Raw genomic sequence first — 11,007 nt, 5'->3', positions numbered from 1 at the left:
ATCTTAATCTGAAATCTAGCAAGCAGATTTTGGAATTTTATGGTCACCAAATGTCCCCAATTAGGAAAAATCACCCTCTAATCTTTGGATTAATTTCAAAGATATTAAAAAAAACAAAAAAACAAATCTATGGGTGGTGCTGGTTTAGAGTAGTTTCAATAGACAATGGTTGTTTGTCACGGAGCACCCCATGTATTCCTATATGAAAACTACAGCAAGCACTGTCTCTATCTGCACTTAATCCAAAATTTTGTAGGGATAATAAATTAAAATTGTTTTGTTTTAGCTGGTCACCCCTTCTGCGAAGGGTGGGGGAACCTTCATTCTCTGTCTTTATAGTTTATATAATGCGAATAGTTTTGCTCACCGTCTCGTTTTTTTTTTTAAGTTTAAATCTTTTTTTTTTTAAGTTTAAATCTTGAAATTTGTATAGAAGATAGACTAAACCAAACTTATCTTAATCGACAATAATTACACCGGTGAGCATCGTTTTATGCTGCTGAGAAAAAAATTGCTGTTGTATAACTAGATAGAATATGCACACATCTAAAATTTCTTGTATATTCTAAATTCTGTGATAAAAGAGCTCATGCAAAGTCGATCGATGTTAGTTTTGTAAAATGCCATATTAGACAAGGGTGCAGGAGGGAATGTAACTTCGAAGAAGTTGCCAATGAGTATAGGAGACGGAATGTCCCTTTCTTCTTTTTTGGTAACGGAATGTCCCTTGCTTCCTTCCTCCCTTACGGCCATCGTGGCCTTATGTGCTATGATGCAATGTCATGCATAAGTTTTTCTTCACATCCTGTTATATCATTAGCACGGGATGTCATAGTGATAATATACTCATTTCATATCAATTACTTCCCCTCTTTTGGTGAATTCATCATTTTGCTCCTCAACCTAGAAATATTAGTAAGTAGTCATTTCCATGTGTTGTTCTTCTCACAAGGACGCGTCCTTAAGCGTTGATCACTCATTCGCCGTAAAAAACACGTCAAAGGAAGTCCCAAAACACGTTGACAAAGTTGTCACATAATCAAACGAAAATGAATTTCAAAACGACAACCTAAATTGTGTCACGAGACATGAGCTTGGAAGGTGACTTACAATTACTAAGAAATTGCACCCTATATATCTTTATTATTATATAATTGCACAAGGAATGACCTTTTTTCTCCTTGTCCTGTGAGATTTCCTTGACACCAAAAAAGCTATAAACATTTTGGATGGTCCAAAAAATTAAAATATGGCCAAAATTGTAATTATAGTAAAGTCCAAGGATGAAACCTAAACGATCTTTGCCCTTTATATATTCTGCTGTGATTCCTCCCATGGGCTCGCTAGCCACTATGCTTACCCAGAAAGGGAGCTTTCCTTAACGCCCTTTTCAAATTGCAGCCAACATTTCTTTCATTCTCCCCAATTTCTAAATTATCAGAAAGAAATTGGGAAAATTCAATTCAATCCAATCCAATCCATTTCAATTTCAATCCAAACCAATTTCTAGGGTTAGGGCATTTTCCCAAAAAATACCCAAATCAATTTTCCCACCAATCCTTTATGATTCCTTCTTTTGGTAAAAACAACCCAATCAGGATTTTGATTCCCACCCAAGATTGGCGTGCCTTTTTCACAAGAAGGGCATCTTTCTATTAATCTTGTCGCAATCCCTCTATTTCTTCTGCAGCTCCACTACCTCCGCCATCGCCTCCCCAGCAGCTGCCACTGAAGCCGCCAACCATGAAGGTCCACCCCATGCCCAGGAAGCGCAACATCACCGTCCAATACAGATCAAGAAACCCACTTTCTGAAGCGCAGGCACTTTTGGGTCTGACCCATAAGAAGCTCCGCCGTCTCCCCCATGTCTTCAGCCGGATCCTGGAGCTCCCCTTTCGGTCCGACGCTGACGTTCTGGTCCAGGAGAATCCCGATTGCTTCCGATTCGTCGCCGAAGCCGATAATATCGGCGACGGCGTGAGGACCCACACCATCGAAATCCATCCCGGGGTGACAAAAATCGTGGTTCGCGAAAGTGGATCGGCGGAATTGACGTTGGACGAGCTCGAGCTCGACATGTGGAGGTTTCGGCTGCCGGAATCGACTCGACCCGAGTTGGCCAGCGCGGTTTTCGTGGACGGGGAGCTTATCGTGACGGTGCCGAAGGATGTGGGAGTGGAGAATGCGGACGGTGGTGATGGTGGCGGAGAGGTTTGGGGCGGTGGCGACGGGAATGGGGGTGGGGGTTTCAGAGGAGGTATGGGGAACCGCCTTGTGCTTGTACAGTAATTATCTCTCTGTTTTTTAAACCTTTCTACTTCTTTGGGCTATAATTTTAGTTGTTCCAATTAAGTTGGCTTTAGCTGTGCAACTGAGCTTTTGAGGCTGTTGTTGTTGGTGGAACTAGTTGTTTTATGCTGCTGTTCTTGTTGAATGAAAGAAATGTTGGTTTTAGCAATGATGATGCAATTGTGTATTGGATTGGTCTTTTGGATTTAGGTTATTGGTATTGCTTTTGCATGCGGTGTTTCCGCCGTTGCGATTTTCACACTCCCGTTTACTCCTTTTGACACTGCTGTCCTTGTTTCCGTTCCTTGATTCTCGTTTGATTTATTAATCCTAGTACTAAGAGAGTGCAGGAGCGAAAAGGGAGTGCGAAAATCCCTTCCTTTTTTTGTGCTGATCATATTGGTTGTACGATTGGTTGTAGTTCATTATGTAGGCAAACAGGGCTTTTGTGCTCATCCCTTTTCTCTTCTCTCTTCTCTTTTTGTTGTTCTTGCTTAGCTATTTGCTTTCCCCTAGGATTATATAAATGCTGTGTGTAAGAAGGCACACAAACCCTTTCTGCTATTCAATTTTCTGCACTCTTGATTAAGCCATGTCAACATCTTATGTTGACGACTTCTTCACACGGAAAACCCTTTCGATCTGCCTTTATTCCAATACCAAGAGCCAATTACTTTTACTTGATGGTTAAGAATATATGCTTTCTGGCCCACTGAGTCTACTACTGCTAGTCAACCCAAAGCATTTCTAGTCTGGGCTGCAGTGATTTGCATTACTTTTCACTTTTAGCTATCAAATGAACATCTCTCTGCTTTTCTGATGATTATTTTGTGATGAGCTCTCCCATTTTGCTGACGATCATCGGCTGAGTACAATTGATGAGTTGCGTAGACGGTTCTTTGTGTCGAATTTTCATTGCATCGGATTCTCCCGCTTGATATGCTACCGCCCTTTTCTTCCATGCTTCTTTATCTCCTCCATGCTACGCCTCAGTTAGTATGGATTGATTGGGCATAATATGGTTGGATTTGCTGGCTGAGGTTTTCCCTGAATGTGAACAGAACTGATTCTTTTACGTGATGCCGTGGTCGGAGATTGAAAACTGGGTTGTTTTAGCTTTCATTCTTCTGAAAGTTGCATGGCCTCTGCGTTGTGTGATATGTTTGCCCAATTGTTCCCACTTCCGCATCATATTCACCCACGGTGGAAGAAGATATACAGCTGTTACGGAGGCCGCATTCGTCATTTCCTTCATTAATTTATGAAGCTACTGAGTTGCACGAGGACTGTAAATTGTAACTTCACTCCTTCTCACAGAAGCTGCGTGCCCCTTTACGCTGACCAAATGTATTTTTTTTTTGTTCTTTTTTTGGGTTACTACAAAGTTTAGTAAAAAAAGAGAATCGGTATGGATCAAACCTGGCCCATGGTACACAAACATAATTAACTTCCGCCACTATAGTAAGACGCCGTCTACCTTTTACCTGATTAGTGGGGCATAAACAAGTAATTTGCAAAAAGTATAGCTTGAGCGAGATCAGGTTCTAAGAATTTTGGCAGCACAAACCCACGATTGATAACTATTTTAATTTTCAGTTTTTGTATAAATCGGAAAACCAAATAAGCAAGCATAACCAAACCATTTTAACAACGTGAAAGGTCCATTTCATTCCGAAGAAACTATATTTGTGCATTGTGCACACATTGTACAGGAAATGAAAATGCCTACATCTGCAACCAACCTATTCACACGAACGAAGAGCAGCAGCACTCCAGCCAAAGTGTTCTCCAGTTGCCAAAATTTCCGATTCCCCAGTCAGGCGAACCGCCTTCACAAACATAAAAAGAAGAAAAAAAACACAGTCGGGGAAATTGGGAGGTTGAGAGCACACTTGCCTGATGCTTCAAACAGACTAGAATCTGCGACGACCTTTCTCATGCACCGTTTCATCAAACAACGCAATCACTGCAAGAAGGTGCAGATTCTTTGGGAGTTCATAGGATACAATTCACAACATAAGAGGGTTCCTTGAAAGTCCTTCAACGGGCTCTTCATACCTTTCTTCTGCCAGTAGGCACGGGCTGATTCTACTAGATGCCCTTGTGCTTACAAACCTCACACAAAAATGTGACAGCACGATTGCACAAAAATCTAATGCGCAATCGATTCAAACCATAAAGAAGCCAGTTCAATACCAAAGTTGATGAAACAACGAAATTAAACCATCATAATCCAGTAAGGTTTACTTCAATCCTCAATTGCCAAACTGAAGTGCTCCTTCAGGACAGCTCTAGAAGTCTTTCCAAATCCGTTGGCCACTTCTTCCATATCCTTAAGCTTTTTGACTTCGCTTTTAATCTGCTTCACTCTGCTCATTACAGTACTCAGTAAAGCGTCCGAGTCAGTTGAAGCGTGCTGTACCAAATCAGACTTCTCCTTCTCAAGTTGCTGATACAGATTACAGAGATAGTTCTTCTGTGCATTAAGGCATTCCTCCGCCATTTTAAATTCAGTTTCCTGTGACCTTCTTAGTGCATGGAGAACCTGATCAATCTCTTCCTCAAGTTTTTGAGCTTCAGTTCGATAATAAAATTGTGAGCCCCTGACATCCAAGGGTTCTTGGAAGCCAGTAAGTTCCATGACAGTATCTCCATGATGAGAGACATCTGTATGCAAATGAAAACATTTTAGAGAGAGAGAGAGAGAGAGAGAGAGAGAGAGAGAGAGATGAAACCTTGTGCAAATTAACTAATTATATTTTTTATACAGCATCCAAAAAGTTGCAAGTAATTATCATAACATAATTACTTAATTTTAGAGAAGGAAGATTACCAATGGAGATAGTTGAAAAATTGTCACCCTCTTTCCAAATATCTTCAAGATTAGTCCCACATTTGAGCTGCTTAAAATAGAAATGTTATATTGCTGGAATTTTAGGAAGTGTAAGTGTGGGAGTCTAAATACTGTAAAGCTACTATATTTACCTTTTCAATGGCCACTTCAATACGTTTCAGCAGGTCCTTTGCACTGGTTTTCTGTGAACCACACAAAATGCAGATACCAAAATTTAAAATCTTCTCAACATCATCCCGAGAATCAAGAGATTCGCAAGCAAGTAAAAGCCTTGTGAAATGTGAAACCAAATCTGTCTTTTCATCACAGCGCCGGCAATAGTATTCAGAATCCAAGCCAATGCTTCCTCCTACAGTGCCAGCCATGTAACATCGCAGAGCACAATCAATGTGGGCAGCATGCCCACATATGCTACCATCATGCATCAATGCTTCGCATCGAATGTAATCATAACCTGCACAGGACGAGTTTACAGACTTGCAACAAAGAATGCAACAGCAATCACGGCAGAACTTAGGTTCAGTGCAGCAAATATCACACTCCATTACTGCTAAAGCTGGGCTTTCTGCTTGTTCCAACAGACTGCTGCACTTTTTATTTCCGGCTTTACAACGCTCAGTATCAGACATGTAATCAGGTTCTGCACACTCTTCGGGGGGTAGAACATGTGACACATGCTTCAGCTTCGCACTACCTGCATAAATTCCACATGAAAATAACACTATTGGTTCTCCAATAAGTTGAGAAGTGAAAAACATATTAGATGCGTAGTACACTAAATTAGTAAATTCTTGAACATGGAATTTATTTTTTATTTGTGAAAAGCTTTAAAACCAAAATGGGATATATAGTTATGACAGCTTGAATTTGATGATGTATACACTTCGCTCGCTGTTTGCTATACATAAAAAATTCAAGAATCTTATAAAGACAGGGAGAAAAGATCATGATTAAAAAAAATTAAAAAAAACAGGACTCGGTTTGGATTGTAGATAGAAAATGAAACTTAACGTATAGGAATGTTTATCAGAATCTGACAGCATTTAAATACCCCACTATTTTTTATTTTTCCAAAATTGACACCATTAGTTCAGCCATTCACTACAGTAAATACAAATTAGAAAATAAACAACCAAACACACGTGTATTGAAGACATAAGTCAATAAATAAGAGCTTAGCCACCAGTGTCCAAGATAAATTGCTCTGGGTCAAATCACCAACAAAAGATAATGAAAAGGAAAAGAAAACACAGGTACACAAACACCAGATCATTTCAAAGACGTCTAAGGATATTATCACTTTATTTATATAAAGATGCCCAAAAGATATATAAGCACAAAAGTTGAGAAATAGAAAATAAAAATCAAATTTGCTTACGGCTGACCATTTGTCAATGCTGACTGGTGTGCAGGGATCCTCCAGGAGAATTTTGTAAAAAAGTCATCAAGATTTAAACCAGGAAATGTTGCTTTGATATATCGTTCAACTGCAAGCCTGCTTGCAAAACCATATTTCCTACGAGTTGAATGTTCACGATTGCGAAGACGCTTTGGAAGATAGAGATACCTATCCAGAAAGTGTCCAGCAGCAGAAACTCTCTTCCCCACCTTCCAGCGCCAATTATCACCAGGATTAGGCCAATTCACAGGAGCATAAGGCAAACCTTCCCCAGAATCATCAGGTAAAACTGGATTACAAACAAAACCATTTTCATTTGTCTCTGGTGTCCTATCACTTTCAGCATCAAAATCGATCTCCATGATTCCTGTATCAGCTGACATGTGGGTGAGGGTAGTGTACTTTCAAGCAATTGAAGAATATGATAACCTACGAACCAACATTATTTTTTCTAGTTACAAAGTAACACAATGCAAAAACAACGACCAGAGCACATGCCAATGATTCATTTTATTCTTAGAAATAAACTCTTTGATAGTATAACTACATGATATCTACGGTGTTGCAATATCAATAATTCTTTGAAATCCAGACAGGTATCCAACTTAATCCAACTTTCAGCCTCCGCGAATGGATAGGCCTTAGTTAAGTCATCAGTATGAGTAATTATGCCGTCTATCATAGTATTTGACCTAGAATTGTAATAGATTGTAATTTCACATCTATATGTAGGCACTAGGCAAAGATTTCATTCCACTTATTTCAAACAAGGAAAATTTTGGGCAAAGTTTGTTTGATACTAATTTTATATTTGAATCTCCCACTATCCATTCAACAACTGCCAGAAGCCCAAAAGCTTAAGCCATCAGCAGCGGCAAGCCAAGCCTAGGTCAAAAGTGGCCATGCCCCAAACCCATTTGTTACTATCGTTATTGTATCTTGGGTGGGTTTGGTTTCAATCGGTTCAGTTTTTTGCCAAAACTGGTTCCCCATTTTTTTTTTTTTTTTTTTTTTACAATATAGTCACACAGTGAAAGCCTCCAATGGAGGCCTATGCAACACAAAAAAGGACACGGAAATGCATATGCAAATTCCGACTTGCTGACAGTGAGACATACACGGCAAATAATACACTAATCAGATTACCATGCCTATACGCAAGAAGCCTTAATCGATTGAGACAATAAATAATTAGGAACGAAGAAGGAAAAGACAAAAAAGAAAAAGAATTATGAGATGAACTTTTTGATAGGAGAATGTTGCACATGCATTCATGGAAGAAGGAAAGGACGAAAAAAAATAGGAGACGAAGGAGCCGAAATTAACTTGAAATATCAATCCTTGTTATATATGCAGACAATGGGTACCTCAGAGAGATGAACAATATGCAAAACCCCAATAATTAGATAAAGAATAAACAACAAAAAGTAAGATAGGATTAGATCTTATAGCTCGGAAGAATGTTTGTACCTCAGATAGATTAGGGTTTCGGATTCCAGAAAGTCAGCTCGTCACTGCAACAACAAATCAAATTCATAGAAAATCAGCTAAACAAATTGAAATAGATAAATTATTAAATTACGAAAAAGACAATGGGTTCAGAGAACCATTTGCGGAAATGGAGGCCAAGAAAGGTAGAAGGAAGATCAAAAGGAAAAAAAAAAAAAAAAGACAAAAGAAGAAAACCCCTTGGAAGACCCTCGAACCAACGAGAGAGGGTCACTGTGGGCGTACAGATCGGATTGAGTTGCAGCCAAAAAGCGACGGGGGTCACCGGAGATAGGGGGAGAGGGAGAGGGAGAAAGCAAATTTCTGAAAATTGGGGTATTAGGGTAATTAGCAAGAAATGGGCAACTTGTGATTATCCAAAAAGAAGGGGTAATGCTTATTTATGGTGTTTTTACGGGCCGGGTTGACCTGCGCTGAGTCGAGCTGAGTTGGGCCCAATTTATACATACAAGTATGACGTATCAAAAGATGAATGGGTATATTCCTTTACATAAGCATAAGTCTTGGTTGGCTTAGACACTTAAGCCTAAAATCAATAATCATCATCTACAATGCACACAAGTTGTGCTTTGATAGATGGACCCGCAGATAAAGATAACCCAAGTTGATGAAAGAGAATATGAGATGGACTGGGAAGAGAGAGTCGCTAGAAACGGAAGAAACGAAGATGAAGTCGCCGGCAAGATGAGAGAAAGATGAAGTTGCAAGATGGCAAGAAAGCTTAGGTTTTTCTATGGGAAACAAACAGGGGTCTGAGAGTCAGAGAAGAGAACCAGAAGATGGTATCTAATTCACTAAAAAAAGAAATGAAATATACATAATAATTATTATTAATAATTAATAATAATTACATAAATAATTATATCTACTAGAAGAAACCAGTGGATGTTCCATGTAATCAATATTCCAAGTGCAAACAGACAACTCTACCCAAGAAAAAGAAAGTCATATATTTGGACTGAATGAATAATTTTAGATCATGCTAGAGCCTAAAAGAAACTCGTGGATATTCCACGTAATAGTGAGATACTAATTATAAAAAAGTAATAAAAAAATCTTTTTTATAACAAAATTACCCCTGCATTCTTTTATGCATTCTTTTCAACTGGTTTCGAACTTTTTTGTTTGGGGGGATTTGTATATATAACATAATATTAATAATATCAATTCAGTACGATATATCACCGGTAATGATTTTGAATACCACTACCATACCGAAAATGTTTGGTTCGGTACAAATATTGTATCATTGCCAATTGGTAAGTTTTGGCACAAATTTGGTGTGGTACGGTTGGTACATTAAGTTGGCAAAACATCTCACCCATATCTAGAAGTATACTCACTTGATCTAAATGTACTCTTTTTCCCTACAATTAAGAACATTTTCCCACTGGATTTTTGCTACATAACCAGATTTTGATGAGGCACCCATCCTCCATTGGTCATACCCTTGTGGGATTCTCTACTTGCATCCAGAAGACGTTTAGTTTTGATTTAATGCAACTTTTTGTTAGAGCAATATTAGAAAATATGAAAATAACACAAGAATTCCTATAATAATAATCATAAAGAAATTCACAACATCATGTATGAAATTAATATAAACAACTAGGGATAAAGTTATAAAAACTGACAAATTTGAAGATTGAGGCTTGCATAAATGCAATGTCCTAAAGATAAAATTTCGCCCATACTCTTGTGCTTGTAGTTCGGTAGATATTCGTTTCCCAGGATTCAACAATCTATAATCCAAAGTAAAAAAACACTTCAGTCTTCGAATTCCGGTGAACTTTATATATTCCGTACTCTTAAGACACAACTCGAAATTTGACAAACTAAGAATGAGAGAAACAAAGTGGGGAAATCTTATTTCTCAAGAGTAAAGATTAACTCTAATTTTCTATCATTTAATACCAATGGTTTCATGGGTTTATATAGAATCCAATTTCTACTTATTAAAGAGATGTAACTTTTCATCTATAAGGCCTCGTTTGGCACACCGGATAGTACTAATAATACGGAGTATAGTGTTTGATGTCTGTTCGTATTAAATAGCCACCGGATTAAACAATCGGGGCTCACCTACTTTATACGGAAAAGACCTACTTGCTTATCCTCTCCAAAACCACAATACAATTTAGTCGGATGCTCTCTCTTTCCTTTCCAGACGCAGCCACTCTCTTTGCTCTAGGTTAGTCTTCTCATGCCTTCTTCTTCTTCGTTTGAATCCCAATTCATATTCTCATTTTTCTTCTTCTTCCCAGGTTCCCTTCCTTCTGTTCTTCCTCTCCCTCTGTTCTTGTTATTCTTCGTTTCCCCTCCCTATGTTCTTTCCCCTCATTCCCACAAATCCCAAAACCCAATTCCTTTGCCGGCCACCATGAACCACAACCACCACCAGGTTCCATCCAACCACCCAGAACAAGACTCTTCTCTCCCTACATCTTCTTTTGGCTACCACATGATCTTCATCCCTCTTCTCCGTCGCTGCATCTCCGACCTCTACAACCCTCAGTCTGCAACCACCCCCAACGACGCATTTGAGCATTCTTTACATTTGATTGTCGAGTAAAATCCAATTATACCCTAAAAAACTTTTTTTTTTAAATGCAAAGTGCATAAATGACAGTCGATCTTTTTCTAATTTTATGTGATTACCATATGTACTAAACTTTTTAACAATTAACAGCCTTAACTTTACACCACCAAATTGTATAAGGTATGAAGTTATGGGATGCCATTTGCGCAATTTTTTCTTAAAGGATGAACAAACTAATCGTTGTGAGATTTTTTTTTTTTTTTTTTTTTTTTCAATACAAATCCTTGTGGGAATGACGTGGTGCGAGGGATGACAATTTAATCCGTCAAATTCGATCCCAGCAAGTAACCGACTCTAACAGTTTTGTTTCGGAGATCAAATTTCGGGTTTTTTTACGGTTACGGGTAACCGTTGGGT

General features: G+C 38.6%; 2 protein-coding genes across 6 annotated transcripts; one reads left to right on the top strand and one right to left on the bottom strand.

Moving 5' to 3' along the window:
- Nucleotides 1-1,420: 1,420 nt before the first annotated feature.
- LOC103928045 lies at nt 1,421-2,458 on the top strand. The gene has a single exon (XM_009337055.3). It carries the CDS (start codon nt 1,744-1,746, stop codon nt 2,287-2,289), a length of 546 nt encoding a protein of 181 aa, XP_009335330.3. The 5' UTR covers nt 1,421-1,743; the 3' UTR covers nt 2,290-2,458.
- Nucleotides 2,459-3,931: 1,473 nt separating this feature from the next.
- On the bottom strand, nt 3,932-8,412 carry LOC103928043 (protein OBERON 1). 5 transcript variants are annotated; one of them, XM_018642763.2, is made up of 6 exons: nt 8,150-8,412; nt 8,013-8,056; nt 6,529-6,909; nt 5,275-5,837; nt 5,123-5,189; nt 3,932-4,956 (listed from the first exon to the last, which is right to left on the bottom strand). In XM_018642763.2, exons 3-6 carry the CDS (start codon nt 6,902-6,904, stop codon nt 4,538-4,540), a joined length of 1,425 nt encoding a protein of 474 aa, XP_018498279.2. In that variant the 5' UTR covers nt 6,905-6,909; nt 8,013-8,056; nt 8,150-8,412; the 3' UTR covers nt 3,932-4,537. The 5 variants fall into 5 exon arrangements, with proteins under 5 accessions (XP_018498279.2, XP_009335327.2, XP_009335329.2 ...); XM_009337052.2 differs by having other exon boundaries at nt 6,529-6,971; nt 8,229-8,412; XM_009337054.2 differs by having other exon boundaries at nt 6,529-6,918; nt 8,229-8,412.
- Between the last annotated feature and the right edge of the window lie 2,595 nt (nt 8,413-11,007).

The sequence above is a fragment of a genome, unplaced genomic scaffold (genome assembly GCF_019419815.1).
Source record: "Pyrus x bretschneideri cultivar Hongxiangsu unplaced genomic scaffold, Pyrus_bretschneideri_v1 Contig6, whole genome shotgun sequence".
NCBI lineage: Eukaryota > Viridiplantae > Streptophyta > Magnoliopsida > Rosales > Rosaceae > Pyrus > Pyrus x bretschneideri.
This window is presented reverse-complemented; position numbering and strand designations above follow the sequence as displayed.

Bases quoted from the DNA above. Each gene is read 5' to 3' on its own strand.
- LOC103928043 (XM_009337052.2), bottom strand. From the start codon at position 6,925: ATGTCAGCTGATACAGGAATCATGGAGATCGATTTTGATGCTGAAAGT. The intron at 5,190-5,274 runs GTAAATATAGTA...TATTTTAAGCAG, and splicing joins TTGAAGTGGCCATTGAAAAG to CTCAAATGTGGGACTAATCT. The intron at 4,957-5,122 runs GTAATCTTCCTT...ATTTGCATACAG, and splicing joins TTTTTCAACTATCTCCATTG to ATGTCTCTCATCATGGAGAT.
- LOC103928045 (XM_009337055.3), top strand. From the start codon at position 1,744: ATGAAGGTCCACCCCATGCCCAGGAAGCGCAACATCACCGTCCAATAC.